General features: G+C 46.9%; 1 protein-coding gene across 3 annotated transcripts in view; it reads left to right on the top strand.

Moving 5' to 3' along the window:
• The window catches only part of LOC119400031 (3-phosphoinositide-dependent protein kinase 1), a 56,757-nt gene that overhangs the window by 4,216 nt on the left and 34,733 nt on the right, over nucleotides 1-17,808 (top strand). The window contains exon 1 of one of the 3 annotated variants that reach the window (XM_037666947.2): nucleotides 5,967-6,481. The exons of 1 other annotated variant lie outside the window; for it this stretch is intronic. In XM_037666947.2, coding sequence (XP_037522875.1) covers nucleotides 6,455-6,481 — 27 coding nt within the window. In that variant the 5' untranslated portion in view covers nucleotides 5,967-6,454. Of the gene's footprint in view, nucleotides 1-5,966; nucleotides 6,482-17,808 lie in introns of those variants that run through there. One more of the 3 variants, XM_037666948.2, reaches the window with a different exon arrangement.

The raw sequence follows: 17,808 nt of genomic DNA, 5'->3' as shown, positions 1-17,808 counted from the left end.
TCATGGCGTCACGTGATGACGTCATCACACAACATCGTCGTTTGGTCAAAGGCGGGCCCGCTATCCTGGAGCCACTGCAAAACCACGTGAGGAGCAGAAAGCTTCCAATGTCTCCGATCTCGGAGGCAACAAAAAACCGCGTTAGGCGCAGAAATCTTTCGGAAGGGGGGGAGGGGAGGATCAATACATCGACTGAGAAGCAAAAGATGATGGTTGTCTCGCTTTGGAGTCGTCTCAGGCGAATATAAGGCATAAGGACCAAGACCACGTGATGGTATCTCTCGAAGAAGAGAAGACTGAGGTGCGCGAGCGTATTTTTGTTTATTTATTTATATGCTACTATTATTTTTCAATTCACTGCAGATTAGTCAGCAGTGAGTTTACTATTTTTTAATGAACATTCAATAAAGAAACCAATAGTATCGCTAATATTTTCGCTCGCTCACAAATTATCCTATTAGCATTTTCTTTTTCACAAATTTTACTGCCGCATGTTTCATGGCTGCTCCCCCGGAGTGGGTTGAGCCACTTCTCTAGGGCCCAGCCAAGGAGGTTTTAAAAAAAGAACGCTCGAGGGGAGACTCTCGTAACGCGTTACAGGCTAAAGCAAAGCCAGCACTTGCACGCCCTTTATCCGGAAATGTGCTCTGTTCGGGTGGTGCCCGCTTAGAGATAAATTTGTTTGTCTCTGTCAGAGTAAACGCTAAGTAAATTCTCAAATAAGAGATCACTGTCCCCGACGAAAGTAACCCATCGGGATGAGTATTGATGACTTTATCTCCAATGAAATTTGCCAAGACTTCGAGGTTTCTTGAGGAAGCCATGATAACACAAAAACACACATTGAGCAGTATCTGTACGGAAAAATTTGTCGTATTAAACTTATAGAGCGTTGGAGGAAAACGCTCCGTTTTCTTTGCTAATGTTTTATCACGCCCCTACTGAGATGGCGGCTAGGGCCGCCATCTTGGGGAGGGTACGGCTTCACTCATGAGACATAATTTACACTCCAGCAATTATTTTTTAAACCTCCTTTCACCAGCTTAGGAGAACCCGACCAACCAACGAGCGTAGCGTGGGCCACGAGCAAGTGTGCACTCTCGTCCTCTCGTGTCTCGACCCTGATACGTGCCCCGGCATCATTCGCTGGCTGGATGTCATTGGACGCACGCGTTCCCGCTCGAGCTACGCGTGCCCCAGCCGCTCGCACTCAAAGCGTTCCACGCCAGCTTTCGGAACCCTGGCTGCCAGTTCGAACGCTTCGGAAGTGCTTTTAAAACCTTCCTCACCGCAGTCCTGGCCTCCTGTTTCAAGAAACGCCAACGGTCGTTGCGACGAAGCACAACATCAGGTTGTGCAAGTTCGAGTTGACGCTGTCGCCCTTCGTTCCTGGGAATCTCCTGCCGCACCAACACTTCCGAAAGCTCCCACTTCTAGTACAACTCAGCCCCAGTTGGACTTGCTCCGAGGAATGCCAACCGTCACAGCTGTCGCCAAGTTCAAGTCGACTCCGTGGCTCTTTGATGGTTCGACATGCGGCGATCCCTGTAGGAGCTCTTCGTCCAACCCGTACTCGTACTTCTCCCGTACTGATCAAGATGACGACTACGACTGCTCGTCCCTCGTCCACGACACAGCTGACACCGAGTCGTCTCGAAGTTTCACCGAAGACGGCGTACACCAGTACGCAGTTCTTGGCGACAGCGGCAGACTTGGACTCGAGCCTGGAAGTCCATCAAGCGGCAGAGGTCCTGGCCCGCAGCCCGTCGCCGCCCCGGACGGCAAGGATGAACATCGGCAAGATGACGACCTCGGGTCTTCGTCGTCAGTCGCGAGTTCCGTAGCCGCAGGTGCAGCAGACGTGCGACCTCATCGAGGACCCAGACCCGACCGGGGCGCCGCACTTCCCACTGCACCACGGCGATCTTTGTGCGAAGACGGCGGACACCAGTACGCGATTGGTGACGACGTTGACGGGCCTAGTCTCTACCATGCAAGCTCATCAAGTTGCAGAGGTTCTTTCCTAAAGTCCGCCACCACTGTGGAAGGCAAGATCGAACATCGACAGCAGCGCCTGCAGGGTGACGACCTCAAGTCTTCGTTGTCTGTCGCGAGTCCCACAGCCGCGGGTGCAGGAGACGTCCGACTTCACCGAAGACTTGGACCCGGGGACGCTGTAGATCCCGTTGGATTACGGCGAACCGTGTGCGAAGACGGCGGACGTCAGTACGTGGTTGGTGGCAACGTCGACGGCGGTGCTGGTCTCTACCATGCAAGTTCGTCAAGCTGCAGAGGTCCTGGCTCACAGGCCGCCGTAGACGGCAAGGAGGAACATCGACCGCAGCACCTGCAGGCCGAAGACCTTGGGTTTTCGTTGTCAGTCGCGAGTCCCGTAGCCACTGGCGCAGCAGACGTGCGACCCAATGGAGGACTTAACCCGGGGACGCTGCACTGCCCGCCGGACGACGGGGTTGTCAACCGTTTTTCGGGGTCGCACTACGTTGGACGCATGAGCGCTCGAAGCGCAGCAGCAACACGTAAACCAGATCGACGCGCTGGTCAAGCACCGGTTGACTCATCGCCGGAGTTCCGAGGACGACCACGACGCATTGGACGGGAACGCCATTCTAGGAGACCATGGGGCACAACGGGACCAGCTCTGCTATAGAAACTGCATCTGAGGTCGCCACGGCGTCGACCCCAAGGCCGATGAGTGACGAGCGAGTTCCCGTTGCGTCGAGGTTCCCGGCCTGTGCCTGTTGCTGAAGACTTACGGTCAGCAAGTCGACGAGCTCAGTCTAGGAACCAGGGACGTCCGTGGACTGTCCGGATCGTGGCGTATATGCTAGTGCTCCACGCTTTCACGTTCGCTGAGGAAGATGTGACGCGGAGCAGTGGCGAACGTCGAGAGAAGGATTGGCGTGGGGAAAAAGTCGTCCGACGAGCACTGTTCGGGTGGTACGACCACGAGCTAGACCGCTGGTGCCGATCGCTGGGCGCCTTCTCCTGCGCGACTTGTAACGCCTTCGTTGAACGGATGCTGGGCGACCTGAAAGTCGTTACGGCTTGTTTCTTTGTTTTTATTGTTTTATTTTCTTAACGCCGATTAAAATATACGTGATTGGTTATATTGTCGTAGTTTTTGCTTGTACTTTAAGCCGCGAAAACGGTGGTTTAGCTCTACTTATGAAGTGCATCAATTATCCGTTTAAAACATTCACAATGGCCTGCCTTTGGTCCCTGGCTTTCCCGAAGTAAAGATGAACAGCTCTTTGAGCGCAACATCAGGGACTTTTGACCGACACATAAAACCCCGCGTTGCCCACCCTTAGGATTAGGGAGGAAGGGGGGTGTCCCTCCCTCCCCCCCCCTCCCCGTTACGCAAGTTTATGCGTACTACGTTTCAGCAAAAAAATTCGTTGCGCCAATGTGGCTCAATACGAAGAAACGTCGCTTTGAAATTCGTGACGTCACGCTGACGTTCGTGTGCACAGACTTCGGCGCGAAGATTTAAAACACGAAACTTGTGACCTTCACTTTACCTTCTGCAAACAAATCTATAATGATGAAATTACAACTACTGTACGATATTCAAAAGCATAATTTATCGGTTTAAACTGATTCATTGTTTCACTGAAAATCACGGGCAAAGATTGCTGAAACCACCTTTTCGAAAACTTGGTCTTAAGTATCGGTATATTACTCTCCCAGGAGGCGCCGGCACTGGGTCACTGCAACGGGGTGCAATATTCAATTTTATGAACAAGTCATAAAGATTGCCATATTAATATTATAAGTATATTTTTATTATCTTATTATTTATTTATTTTTCTGCCTCATTTATTTACTTATTACTCTTATCTTTTAATTCGCAACAGATTACTCAACAAAGGTTTAACTCTTTTCTTATTAATATTCAGCAAAGAAACCAATTTCACCACTCCAATAATTCCGCTCGTCTACTAATTACCTTCGTAGCATTTTCGTTTTCTCGCACATTCTGTTGTCGTACAATGATGCGTTGTGCAAACTGTCCATAATTACGCAAACTTATGCACTGTAGCTAAATATAGCGTGTCATTGGTCTAGTTGGTTCATACTGTGCAAAAGGTATACAATGACGCAACTGAAGGTGAGGAAACAATATAGTTCAGGAAAGAACGTAAACGCTCTTGGAAAGGGGGGGGGGGGTCCAAAGGCAGGCCAGTATTGCCGGGGGGGGGGGGGGCTCCAAGTTTTCCCACCCCCAAAACATAGTCAAAACTAGGGGTAGGTGAATATTCGAAAAAAAAATTCTATTCGATTTTTTTTCTTCTATTCTATTCGATTCGGTGCTAGATTCGAATACTGCACATTCTATATTAAATATTTTTCGAACTTTTCGAATAATCAGCACCGACAAGAAAACCCCAAAGGGACAAGACGTTGGAAGAGTGAAGGATAATTTTTTTTTCAGTTAGTGTATTGCGAAGATGCATGCAGTTCAACCTTTAACGGGACTATCGAATCTTTACTCGTCACCGGATGAAAGAATTTTTGCTTTAATCTCCAGTGTCGCCGAAGCGATCGACTTGTCCTCAATCCGCTATCATTATCGTGAGATTCATTATGTTCATTCATGAAACATTATTTAACTTTCGGGTCTAATGGTGACGAAGTGCCACCTGCTGTATTCAGCCTAAACTTAAAAAGTACCACGGAGGCTCTAGTCGCTGCTCCATTTACATAATTATGCTATCTTTTGTCGGTTAAATCAAACGGTGATGTTACTGTGTTAACGTTTGTGAATATTTGTTTGAAATAAAGAGTTGTAGAATTCGAGGCCCTCCTTGAAGATCCATGGTTGCCCGACTATTCGAAAACTATTCGAACAGTATTCGATTCGGTTCTCACTTTCACTATTCGCACACCGCTAGTCAAAACACAGTGCATGCTTCCCGAAAAAAAAAAAAAAAAACGGACAAAACGAGTAGAAGGCGCATTCCAAGTTACACCCATCCTGGAAATCCTGCGCTAATAGTACGCCGCCAAAGGAAAAGGGCCTTGTTTACGCCTCGACAGGAACAAGTGTTCTGGCTACCGGTTCCTTCACGGCCTTATCTGCATGTGCGAAGGAGTTGCTCTACTGTGGGCGAGTTCGCGACTGCTGAAGTCTCATCCCTTCCTTCCTTCCTGTCCCGCTGGTTTATATATTTATTTTTTTCTTTCTTTTACAACCGTCGCACGTTGCTTCTTGACTATTCGAATACTCGCAGGATGATGGATTTCTTTCGAGAACTACCGCCGGCGTTTGCGCAAGCTACACTCAGAATACCTACTACAGTGTACTAGAATGCACCAGAACACTGTCGCGCAAACCAGTCTTCCGAAGCCACAGTAAACTCCGTTAGACACGCTGCGCTTCAAAACGTATGTCACATTTTTGTTCAAAAGTTGATTACACGCAGAGTGCGGCGCCTTCTATGTTTTTATAACTAAACTAAAATTATGTATATTTTTATATTGCTAGGGGTTTTGAAGTTTATCTTCAACTTCTGGAGAGCAGGACAGTCAGTAAGTTCCTAATAATCACGTTTGACTATGCGATAGGGATATGAAGATGAATTTCGCGGCTGCACTACTTAGTAAGGATCATGACACGCACTCGGATTGTTCGGATGCAGCGACAACAGAGCCGACAACACACGCGCACGCATACAAGCGGTCTGCGTGAAAGGCGCGGCCGGACGACGTAGCGAAAACATGTGCTTTCCGAATGACGGACTCCCTCTGACGCACTAACCGATGACGCACGGCCTGGACGAGCCGACCGGCGCCTGCGTAGAAAAAAACAAAATAATAAAATGCACGACGCAAAGCACAGTGCGTCTTACCCCCCTCCACCACTCAGTACACTCAGTACACTCACTAGCGGTGGCGCGCTGTTAGCAGCTTGCGTCTCAGCCTTTCCTCTGGCAACACGGACCGCACAGACCAACAAACTCTCTGTGCCCGCCCGTGCAGTTTGTGCCCGGCTTCATCGCTGCGTGGAAGTGTGGTTGTAATTTCATTCATGTGAAGCGGCGGCATTCGTGTGAGCCCTCAAAGGAGTCGTTCGAAACAAGGCAAGACGAAGCTGCGACTGCTCGTACTTTTCGATCGTGTTTTTTCGTGGTTCGGTTTCAAGGCGAATGCGTACTGGCGGGTGTGGTGGTGTACGGGCACGACTACTACACCGGCGTAGCACAACCGGGGCGAGTACCGAGCCAGATCATTCCCTGCGTGTTGTGTTCCTGTGCGGGTTGCGACGCTCTCGTGTCGTGGTGTCCTCAACCCGAAGCGTCCACCCGAACCCTTTCTTCAAGTACCACAACCGACGACTACGACCGCTAACCATGACTTCTTGTAGCGGCTAGCGGTAGCGACGCCTTGAAATAACCGAAAACTCCGCCAGCGTCTACCCGCAAACCGTAGAATGTCATCTGGTACTCCTTCAATTGAGGTGAGTTCTTCGAGTTGGTTGCTTCTGCGATCGGAAAACGTTGCGTCAGTAGTTTATAAACCCCCTCGTTGCCTCTAAATGAGGGGGTAGTCTATAAGGACTACCCCATTACGTGTCTATTTACTCTTTGTAGTGCAAAATGTACCACCGGTGACCCCAAACTGAGGAATGTCCACTCGTAATCCCACCGATGATGTGAGAGTTTTTCGGGTTGGTTACACATACGATCGCGAAACGTTGCGTCAGTTGTTTATAACCCCCGTAGTCGCTCCCTAAGAAGGGGGTAGTCTTTAGGGACTACCCCTTAGGCGGCTATTTACTCTTCGTAGTAGTGCAAACTACCGGCAATCGCTGGTGCCGGTAGGAGTTCAGACGAGAAGGCCGGGGGAGGGAAGGCACGGGCGTTAGGCCTAACCAGGGAATGTCAGTGACCTTTTGTGTCTAGGCTCGCTCGCTTGTTTGTCGCGTCGGGGGAAAGTCCCAGCGCGCTCGCATTTTATGTTTCTACTTCTTCTGCGCGGGTTTGTTTTCTCCGTACTTGGAAGGAATGCGGCGGGCTAGTTTTTCTTGTCTTTTTCGAAAGCACGCACCGCGATCGAGTTTTTTTTCTTGGGGCCGCGCCGGCATCGGGAACCAAAACAATCAGATTTTTTTTTCGCGGTGTTTCTCGCGCGAAAGGTAACAGGAAAACAAGGAATATTAGAGAGGCCGTGTGCGAAACAATGCTTCGATAGAAGCCTTGCCACTTACTGCGTGCTTTGTAGTGCGTGGTGCCGAAAGTTTTTTGTTTCGTAATCTACTGCCGCTACGTTGTTCGATACGCTCGTTGTTTCAAAACAGGATAGGCGTTGTGTAGAGCAGGTATTTTAGTTCATTGTTTTTTTTTTTCTCTCGCTCAAACAGCGGATGTGGGGGCCGATATTCGTACGAATGTTGACGCCTCTGATGAACCCTGCCTCGAGACATGTCGGGTGCATGATTTAACACCTTTCAAAATCAACCGAACGATTGTAAACAAGCTTTACGAACGTGCTTTGCGAGTTGGACCCAGTGTCTTTAATTATTAGGCTGTTGCTAGGGTTACGTCCAGACGTAACTGTAGTCACCGCTATCGTTACGTCCAGACCAAAGTCCCTAGATTTTTCCCTGTTGAAGAGCAGGGAAAATCTAGGGACTCTAGTCATGTGGCTTTCCACAAACGTGAGTACATTATTTTCCTGTTGCTCAGTGAAGGCCCTCTGCGCCCTTCGGGCGCGGCAACCTAATCGTGGCTTCGCCCTCGCTTCGCGAGTGCGGCCATTTCGCTAACGCTCAATGGCCGGTTGGCAGGGTCACGGTCACGCGCTACTGGCCGCTGTCGCGGCCACGCGCTGTTTAGCCCGCGCAGCCTGCCCCTTCGGGGCAGGCGGAGGCGTACGTAACCCAAGAGCCGCGTCGCGCTTCTCTGGCAACAGACTTCAGCAACACCTGAGACAAAAAAAAAAGAAAAAAAAAAACATGGCTGATCCCTCCGTCATAGGAATCGGTATAACACGAAAGTGAAACGTGTCTTCACAGAAGTAGAGCTTATTGTGTAGTGATATATGAGAGCTTGTACAATGTCTATTCGTGTTTGGCAGCTATAGCACCGTTTGACGTGGATGCAGCCATGTTGACAGCATGTCTCTATCGCGACGACTAACGCCCATGATGATGATTAAACCGTTGCGGTAGCTGACGGTGTGAACATATATTTGGACACAGCGAATCGTGAATCCCGCGTAAGGTTGATATCAACAAGCTCATAATCAACACTGGTATCCGGTATGCACTTCTTCAAAGCGTCGTCAATTAAGGAGAGAAACGGCACGGTGTGCGCTTTCTAGTAATGGGTAGCCGACGCCTGTGCTCATGCATACATAACACACACTGCGCTTCAGCAACACGGGAGGTGGAGGTTCGTAGCCTGAGCCGCAAACGCGTGCGTCCCGCTGGCCTCTGTCTCGCAGGCGCTGCTCTCGCTCCACCAGGGCACGACATTCGCCCGTCGAAATCGCGTCCTTTCCGCAACGCATATTGCAGCAGTTTTGTCAGTCGGTGCTCTCGCAGTTGATGCAGTCGGCGGCGGAGAAATCCCGTTGGTGCACGTGGAAGCTGCACTACTCCGATGAGCCGACGCACGCTAACACGAAGCCAAAGGCAAAGAACGTAACTGCGTCAAGGGTGCCTCAGCGACGCCAGCGCGGCCACTCTACCTCTCTGGTATCGAGACGCTTTAACCATCACCTCAGATATCGCGTGCAATCTCGGAGTAAGCGTTAGTAAGTGTCGATCGTGAAGCATTACTTCTTTTCACCTCTCACAGACGGCGGCACCGCCCCGCTCCGCCCGCTGCGAAAGAGAATGTGTGAAAGACATAAGGCGCGTTCGCGCCGTGCCTAACATCTCCCGAGATGGCTTAGTGGGTAGGGCGTCGGGCGCTTGCCGTCGCGGCCGGAACGTCGTGGGTTCGATTCCCAGCGGGGTATATTTTTCTTAGTTTTTTCTTTCTCACCCGTTGGTGTCAATTTTATCAACGTCATATCCGTGACGGATGTACTTGGTGGACCCCGGCATAAAACACTTTCGTGTTAAAAAAAAAAAAAAAAGAAGCCACCAGCAGCGAGGTTCGAACCAACGTCCTCGCAGTTCCGAGCACGACACGCTAGCCGCTGCGCCACTGAGGCCAATCGGTTCGGTAGGTCTAACGGGCTGTATTTGTATTGCCACGCTGGACGTAACTTTTAAGAGACTTTATTCTTACGTCCAGACGTAACTGCAACGGCTCGTACCGTTACGTCTAGACGTAACGCTAGACACTCCCTAATTATTAATTGTGTTGCCGTTCGTGGCACAGATATTTTATACGTGGTTGCTGTGTAAGGTAGAAAGGTGGCAGAGTTGGAATCGATGCATACTTGAGAAAACCAGCCCGAAAACGACGGAAGCACAAGAGTAAAGGACACGGGACGAGCGCTCGTCACAGGATAGCGCTTGTCCTTTTTTTTGTGTCTCCGTCGTTTTTCCGCTGGTTTTCCGAGTTTTGCTGCAAATTAAACGCTTTAAAGCACTGCTTCTCTTTGCGTCTTGGAAAAATAAGTCTCGGTGCGCAGAAAGTTTTAAAAAGCCGTCGCTTGTGCGTAAAGCTGCTGCTTTTATGATTTCTTTTTATCAATACCGATGAATTTCGGGGAGTTAGCAATAACATTTATTCATGTTAGCAATAAAATTTATTCATTAATTTTTTATCAATGCTGAGGAATTTGGGGGATGAAACGATAAAACTTGTTTGTAGCTAGAGATCGGTGTGGCGGATTCTAAAAAAAAATGATAATAATAAAAACTTTTCCGCGAGTCCCCCAACAAACACATTAGAGATAACCGTCGTGTCTAAACAAAAAAAAGACCGCTTAGCGCTGACTGAAGCACACTTTCAGTACTGTCTTTTTCGGCAGCTCCTCCGACGAACGGACTTCACCGATAGCGAATCACAAGCAATAAACGAAAACACTTTTCTGTTTGTTTTTGTTGTTTTCTAAGCTTTCCACGCGACGACCCATGCCACGGTGGTGGTGGTGGTGGGGGGGGGGGGGGGGGTCATGACCGACACCGCGCGGCGTCCCTTATCGATTTGCGTACGTCAAAACTCCTCCTTCGAGCGAACAACAGCGAAACAGCCCACCGCGCTTTGTTTTTACTTTGTATATTTTTTTTTCTACGACGGCGTAAACAACGTCGTCTGTGACGACGTAGATAGGTTGAGCAAGCCTTTCCCGAACTCTCGTGATCGTCCTTTTGTTTTGAACAGCCGAGCCGTTGAAGCTCGGAGTAAAAGGCCGGTGCCGTAGACGGACAGACTGGGCGGGTATGTGCCAAGCAACTCCTAGCATAGCATAGCCATGCATGCCGAAACGTCGTTTCTTTTGAAAACTTTTATTTGGTCGGTGGTTGCCTTTTATTCGTCATAGCCATGCATGGCAGGCCCGTAGCCAGGAATTTTTATCAGGGGCGGGGGCACTTTGACTATTTCAGAAAAAAAAAAAAGCTCCCTTCACTATTTATTTTCGGTAATACATCCCCTTCATCAAAATTTCGGGGAAGGGGGGGGGGTAGCCTTCCCCCCCCCATGCACGGGCTTGATGCATGGTATAGTATAACGAGGGGGGGGGAAGGAAATTGAGGGTGAGGAGGAGGAGAGAGGGTAATACATGGCATAGACTTTTATAGTATAGTTTATGTACCACAGAAAGTGGGTATGTACCTAGCAGTTCCTAGCATAGCATAGCCGTAAATAGTATAGTATAGCAATGGTATTGCAATGCGGTGGAAAAGGAAGAGAGGGGGAGAAGCAAGGAACGAAAGAGGGGAGAGGGTAAATAAAGCGTGGCAAAAAGCCTTCTATAGTATGGTTCATGCAACACAGACAGTGGGTATGTGCCAAGCAGCTCATAGCATATAGTCATGCATTGCATAGTATAGCAAGGGGAATGGGAAAGGGAAGTCACGGTGACGAGGATGGGAGAGGGTAAAAGCATAGAGTAGCCACGTACAGTACGGTCCACTGTTAAAGGGAGCACTCCAATGAGCACCTTTCATTTTGCTGGCCCTCTAACAGCAATTGGACAGGGAAACATTGCTCATGGACGGCACTAGTCTGTCAAGAAGAGGCAGAAATGTCAACCACGAGTAGTCTTATGCAAATCTAAGCCACTGTGTTTTTGCAAGAGAGCGATATCCAAAGATGCCCTGCACGCAATTGTTCCCTTTAACAGTGGACCCGTCTGTACAGTATAGTACAACAAGAGGTGGGAAAGGGAAGGGAGGTAAGTAGTAGCCTTGTCAGGGTGGGGAAGATGGAAAGGAGGAGTGGAGAGGGTAATAAAACATGGCATAGCCATGTGTACTAACGCATAACAAGGGGTGGGAAAGAGAAGTCAGGGTGAGGCGTGGTGTGATAGTTAGAGGAGAGAGGGCAGTGTTGTAAGATATAAAGAAAGAAAGATGATAAAGAAAGAACGAAGATGTAGAAAGAGATAACAAAGAGAAGACGAAGAAAGAACTCGGTCTGTGTTCGCCAGGTGGTAATGCTTGCTTGATATCTCAACTGTTTACTCACATTTCACAGTGCTGAAATGGCTTTATAACATTTTTTTTTCTTTTGCGGAAGGAGTTGTTGTGGATGGGGTGAGTGGGAACGAAATGAGCCACCATCGTAGTTTGATTGGTAGAGCATCGAACGTGTAATTTGAAGTGTGTCGGTTCGGATCCTACCTGTGGAAAGGTTTTTTTTTTTTTCGTCCACTCAAATTCATTTCAGTTTGCGTCGTTATTACTTCGCTACAGTTAAGAAGACAACAGTCAATGTCCCTTACGCTTTCCCTGGCCTGATTGTCTGTTGGATTCGTTTGTTTGTGTCTAGCAAATGTTAAGTGATGTGTAAATGTTAAATGTTTGTTGCCATCGTGACGTCGACCTGATGACGGTTCTTAAAAGGCTGCGTCACTCCTCCTTTTCGTGGTGATGACATGAAAACAAAGACTCAGCGAATGCCGGCTCTGCCATTTGTTTTTCTTTCTCTCTCTCTTTTTTTTAGGGATGCTTTTATAACTCAGATTTCAGTGGCGGCGACGTATGCGTGAAACCTCGGCACTGACGAGCGTACAGAAATGCGGCGCCCGAAGGCGCGCCGGTCATGCGCACATTTGTATGCACCGTTTTCCAAATCATCGACGCTCTCTCGATTGTGGGCTTGCCGGCAATCAGCCGTACCTGTCATGGCAGTGTGATCTTTTATCGAGGTCACTGGTCGTTTCGTGTTGCCACCATTTAATTGTTGCCTGGACACGAATGCGCAGCCATTGTTGCCTGTAGCAACTGAAGTGTTTGCGCTGCTAAGCACATGGACGCAGGTCCAATTACCGGCATGGAGGAAAGAAACAGTTGGGAGGAAGCATCGCTCAGTGCGATGGAAAAAGAAAAGTAGTACGTCAGACATGCTGATGCAAAGGTTTGCCCTTGCCCCCGTTTTCCCGTTAGGGCAAGGGCTCCAGATTTTTTTTTAACCCGTTCCGTCGCTTGTATTTCGTGCCCGACCGCAGTAAAAAACAGCCGAGCGCTGTACGCCTGCAAAAGTCATTCATTTTGTCAAACCTCCTCCCCCCCCCCTCGCTACATCCTGTGGGGCTTAGCTAGCATTCACTCACTTTTTCACACATGTTGTTCAAGCACATACTATATATGTACTATAGGTGCTGACGTAGCTGAGAAAACAGAAAAAAAAGAGAGCTACGTTTTTGTCGGTCGCACGTCACTTTCACAGAGTTGCGTGTCAGATCGTCCGGCAGTTTTTCCGCTATCTGCGAAAAGGCAACGCGTTTGCTGGGCTTGCTTCAGTTGGCAGAATGACATTTTTGACCCTGTACTACTCTTCGCACTAACTGCTTTTATTCGCAGATTACTTGTGTAATTAAAATTACCTTATGGGTCATGGACAGTGAAGCATTTGAGCAATGAAGGGTGTAAACTTGGCCATGTTGGTAGGACAAAACAAATTTAAGAACAGCACAACACACAAGGACTGGCGAAGATTGATTGATTTAAAATTTAATGCGTTTGTCAGTCAATTTCAAATTTTGAATTGGCCTCAAGCACAGTGAATACGTGACAGGTGGTTTGTTATTTTATGCTCGACGCAGTTGATAACTGCACCCTCTTCACAGCGCTGTGCGTGTATTCTTCGTCGGTCCTTGTCTGTTGCAGTGTTCTTAAATTTATCATTTGAATACGTGTGGGAGGGTTTAGACTTGCTTTAACCCCTCTACATCACCATAAACTTTATAGTGATACGGAAGCATTAAAGCAAGAACATAATGCATCAGTTCAGAAGGGCGCAAAGGTATGCACAAGTTGTCAACAAAGGTATCTGGCAAGGCTGGTAGGTTTAGCAAAGACATTGTGTCAATACATGTACAAGGCAAGGCAAGAAGCGCACAAGCGTTAATGTGTTGCATGATTTAGCGAAGATGAGAAAACAGTTGGGAGATGTTTAATTTTGTTTATTAAATCTTAAATGTCAGACTTAATAGAGAGAGGTGTGGACGACGTCGCATGATTGAAAAGCGAGTCAAAGTGGCAGTCTTAAAATTTTCGTCAATCGATGATGAATGTGGTGTCGTAAGCGAGGTTGGTGAAAGATAATTAATTATAAATTTATTCAGGTATTTTCAGTGCCTTGGGACATTCGAGAGTCCAGCAGATACAAATTTTAATTTAAACGCAGTACAGTTGCAGTGCTAGTGAAAATACAAAAAAAAAAGACAGAAACAATTAGGTGATGCGGGTAGTCGTGAAGTTTTTTTATTAAAATATTATGCCCAATACGACATTTATCTATGTATTAATGCCTCTGATGGCAACAATGTTGTGTGGTAGTCATTTCTAAAGCAAGCACGTACCAGGAATAAAAGTAGTCCTTTTAGCAATTGCATTTGAAAATGAAAAAAAGCTTTTTAGGGACGAAATCAATGTGGGTGGGGCAGTTGACAGTATAACAGAAACACTGCGTTTCACGAAATCATGTTGAAGAAAATTGCACATCTACAATGCTTTAGGAAAGACCGCTGGATTGGAGACTGAAACAATTTCACTCATTTCTGTAATGCGCTGTGGTTACTGACAATTATTTCTTTCTCAACTACTATTGCTTCTATTGCTACCATAACCTAGCACAAAAAATTATATGCTATATTCTTGTAGCTAAAAATTACCCCGCTCGTTTTTGTTTGTTGTATTTCAATCTTGTGTGTGTATGAAAGAATGGCACTTTTTTTTTCAAGGGGCTCGTTTCTTTTTTCGACACAACCAAATGGATCAACCAGACAATTCGGCCAGGGAAAGCATAAAGGAATGAACTATTTTCTTTGACTTTAGTGTAGTAATAACTACTTAAATTGAAATGAAGTGGATGAAAAATCACCCTTTCCATTGGTAGGATGGGAATCCACAACTTTCGAATTATGCATCCGATGCTCTACCAATTGAGCAGCAATGGAAGGCACTTCCCCGTCCACTTTGTGGGGTATTTATGCACGTGTAATCCCTGGCAGTGTTAGCCAGTGCTGCTTGTAGGCTTGGCCATTTGTTATCTGTTGGGTTCATTTGGTTGTATTGTGTGTGTCTGTATGCATAATTTGTTGCGCTTGATTCTTTTAGCGATAGTGTCAGACCATTCCAGCCGAACAAGAAGTAGGTATACTACTGCTACTACTATGAAAAAATAGGGAACTTATTAAAAAAAAAATGTGATGATTTGTTCGTGGAGACGTGAAGCTGGAATTCATCAAAAAACACATGATGCAATGTGTGTGCAATGTGCAATAATACTTCCTCACCCAGCAAGCTGTTCCTGCTCGGTTTCACATTGCGCGAGCGCAGGCAACCACATCATTAGATCGTTCTCATGTGGCCTGATAACCGGCATAGTCGTGGCGCAATAAGCTTGTCACAACGTCAACTCGCTTTCTCGGGCGTTCTGATAACGCCCCGATAGCGAGCGTTCCCTTAGTAGCTTTCTAATCTGAGCATTTCGATCTTCTAATCTATAAATGTTCCAATCGCGCTGTCGCCTATCGCGTTTCCTTTCATTCACGACCCATGATGCAGTGGAGATTCGATGAAATGTCAGTTATCTACGAGCTTTGCATGCACAGATGGCTGTCGACACTCTTTTGTGTGTAATGACGCGTGGAAGCATTTTTCAGAATACGACAGCGTCTATTTTAGAAACGTTACGTATATAGTTCATTATTGAACAGGCATGCGACTTTTCCAGCTATGCATGACGAGTAAAATGCACAGTACGGTATCGGAATCGATAGCTGTGCTAATGGGTAATGGCTCTTGCACATCTTGAACACAGCGCTGGTACGACAAGGATACCAGAGGAATAAGATGCAGGACTAAGAATAGGACACACCACAGCGCCGTGGTGTGTCCTTTAGTAAGTGTTTTAGCAGTGACAGTAATAACTGCTTGGTGTGCACCTTTTTTTAGACTACACACTTAGATCATCTCATCACTTTGGCGCATGCAATGAGCTACTCGCGCATCTAAAAAGTTTTTTAAAACGTTGCGTGCCGACCACGACAGTTTAGTATTTCCACACTTGTCGTACTGTATTACAGTCACTGCTAAAAGACCCGAAAAGACCCTATCCTTGTCATATTTGCACTGTGTTCGAGACGTTCAACAGCACAGTATGTTTTGAAAGTGAAATGAGGGTTGTGTTTCAGTTGAGAGTAAGTTAGTGCGACTATTAGGGTCTCTCTGGCAGTGTAGACTCTTTTCTCGTAGAAACAAGCCTTAAAAAGAGCCGACTGATGCACGGAGTCCATTACTGCAGCATTTAAGATGAACGCATAGAAAAGGATGATCGAAAGAAGTAGTTATGTCATTTTTTACGTTCGTTTGTTCTCCTTGAAGTGGATCGAAGTCCTGTCAAGGAGATGATCGATGTTGATGAAGCAAAAGGCAGGTTGGAGGTAATAAAACGTGAAGATATATTGCAGCAGAATATTTACAGAGTCATATGTACAGTACTCGTGGATTGCAATAGGACAATTTAGGGCTAAGTAATACACATGTTTTCGTTTGTACAGTCTTCAGTTTTTGTCATATCGGCACGATTTCGACTCGAATGCGTTGATCAGAGCCAACATATTCTTTAGAGACCAGATTAGTCGCGACATGACATGGTTACTCTAGCAATCACACATACAAGTCGTTATACTGAAAAATTTGATGTCACATTTGAATCTGTGAGTATTGTACAGGTTGCCGAAGCACACTGATGATAACGTAGACATCAACAGCGTCTTAGTATTCTGCTTAGCTTTCTTAAGCTAGAGCCTAGAACACTGTTACAACATACGACAAATCAAGTCTCCCTGTTCGACCACCAAGTGGTTACGGCCCAGACAAAAGTTGCATCGTACGGAGTCTTACTGGTCGATCAGTTCAGTGATTGCAGCCTAGACTGAAGGAGAGTGGGTTTCATGTGGTCTTTAATACCTTGCGGTAAAGAAAAGGGGAGGTGACCACTGCTGCTCCGCCTCGACATTCCCTTAGCCAATCCGTTGACCGCTCAACATAAGCCACTCTACGAGCGTAGCGATGTGGGCTTGTTGGTGCATAATGGAAAGACAGTTTCTCAGCGCTGGTATAGACGAGGACACATAGGAAAAGACACTAGACTTTAGCAAAGACACTAGTTTTTAGCAAAGTTTGATCGTGCCTTGTCCCTACGCTTAGCGTCACGTAGAACCTGCTTGCAAATCTTCAGATATGTAGATGATTTTAATGTGTTCGTTGACTGTCCTGTGGAGCTTTTCCAGCATGAATGCGATGACATCGTATCGATTATGCGTAAATGTTTTCAACCCCTTCTTTTGACTGTCGAAACGCCTGTTGACGGAACCCTAAGGTTCCTAGATGTATCTTTTTTGTTCAAACATCAGCGCACCTGTTGGAGTTACGCACCCAGGGCTAATAAGGCGCTTTTACCATTTCATTCCTGCCATTCTAAACTGATAAAGCGTGGTATCACCAAGTTATGTTTTAATAATGCACTCGACAAGTCATGTTGCCATATGATGCAAAGCAGCTTCAATGAGCAAGTGTCGCGACTTTTGACATCCGGTTATCCGACTGATTTGTTAGTGTCGGTAGCTGAAGGTGTACTGCGGCACCTAAAAGCTAGTCGTGCCATAAGTAGCACCAACGGAAATCCTGCTGTTGACAAACGCAATGTAGCTGTAATTCCGTACATCCACCAGATATCGCACAACTTAAAGAAAATAGCCGCTCGGGACAATGTTCAGGTTGTTTTCACAGCGCCTGAGAAACTCTTAAGTTTGTGTAAAAAAACTAATCCAACGAAGACTAAGGACAAGTGCGATGAGAACCACAAGAGAAAGTTTGTTGAGTGCAAGTCAGGTGTTGTTTATCGCATTCCGTTATCCTGCCAGCGTTTTTATATCGGACAAACGGGAAGGTGCGTGAACGATCGTCTTCGAGAACACCACTATAAATGCAATAAGACGCCCGCAGATGGTTTTCTGGCAGTACATTGCCAAGAATGCGCATGTGTGTCATTGTTTGACAAAACTTTCATTGTTAGAAATAGCAACTGCGAAGTCACCCGATTGATAGTAGAAAGTGAGCAGATTGACTATTACGGTAGCTCTTGTATCAGCAAGACTTCGCTAACGCTGTCTGAGAAAGAAATTAGTTTCCTGCGCAAACCGTAAACA

Source organism: Rhipicephalus sanguineus, chromosome 7 (assembly GCF_013339695.2).
Source record: "Rhipicephalus sanguineus isolate Rsan-2018 chromosome 7, BIME_Rsan_1.4, whole genome shotgun sequence".
Classification (NCBI taxonomy): Eukaryota; Metazoa; Arthropoda; class Arachnida; order Ixodida; family Ixodidae; genus Rhipicephalus; species Rhipicephalus sanguineus.
The sequence above is the reverse complement of the archived record's forward strand: the minus strand, read 5'-3'. Positions and strand labels throughout refer to the sequence as shown.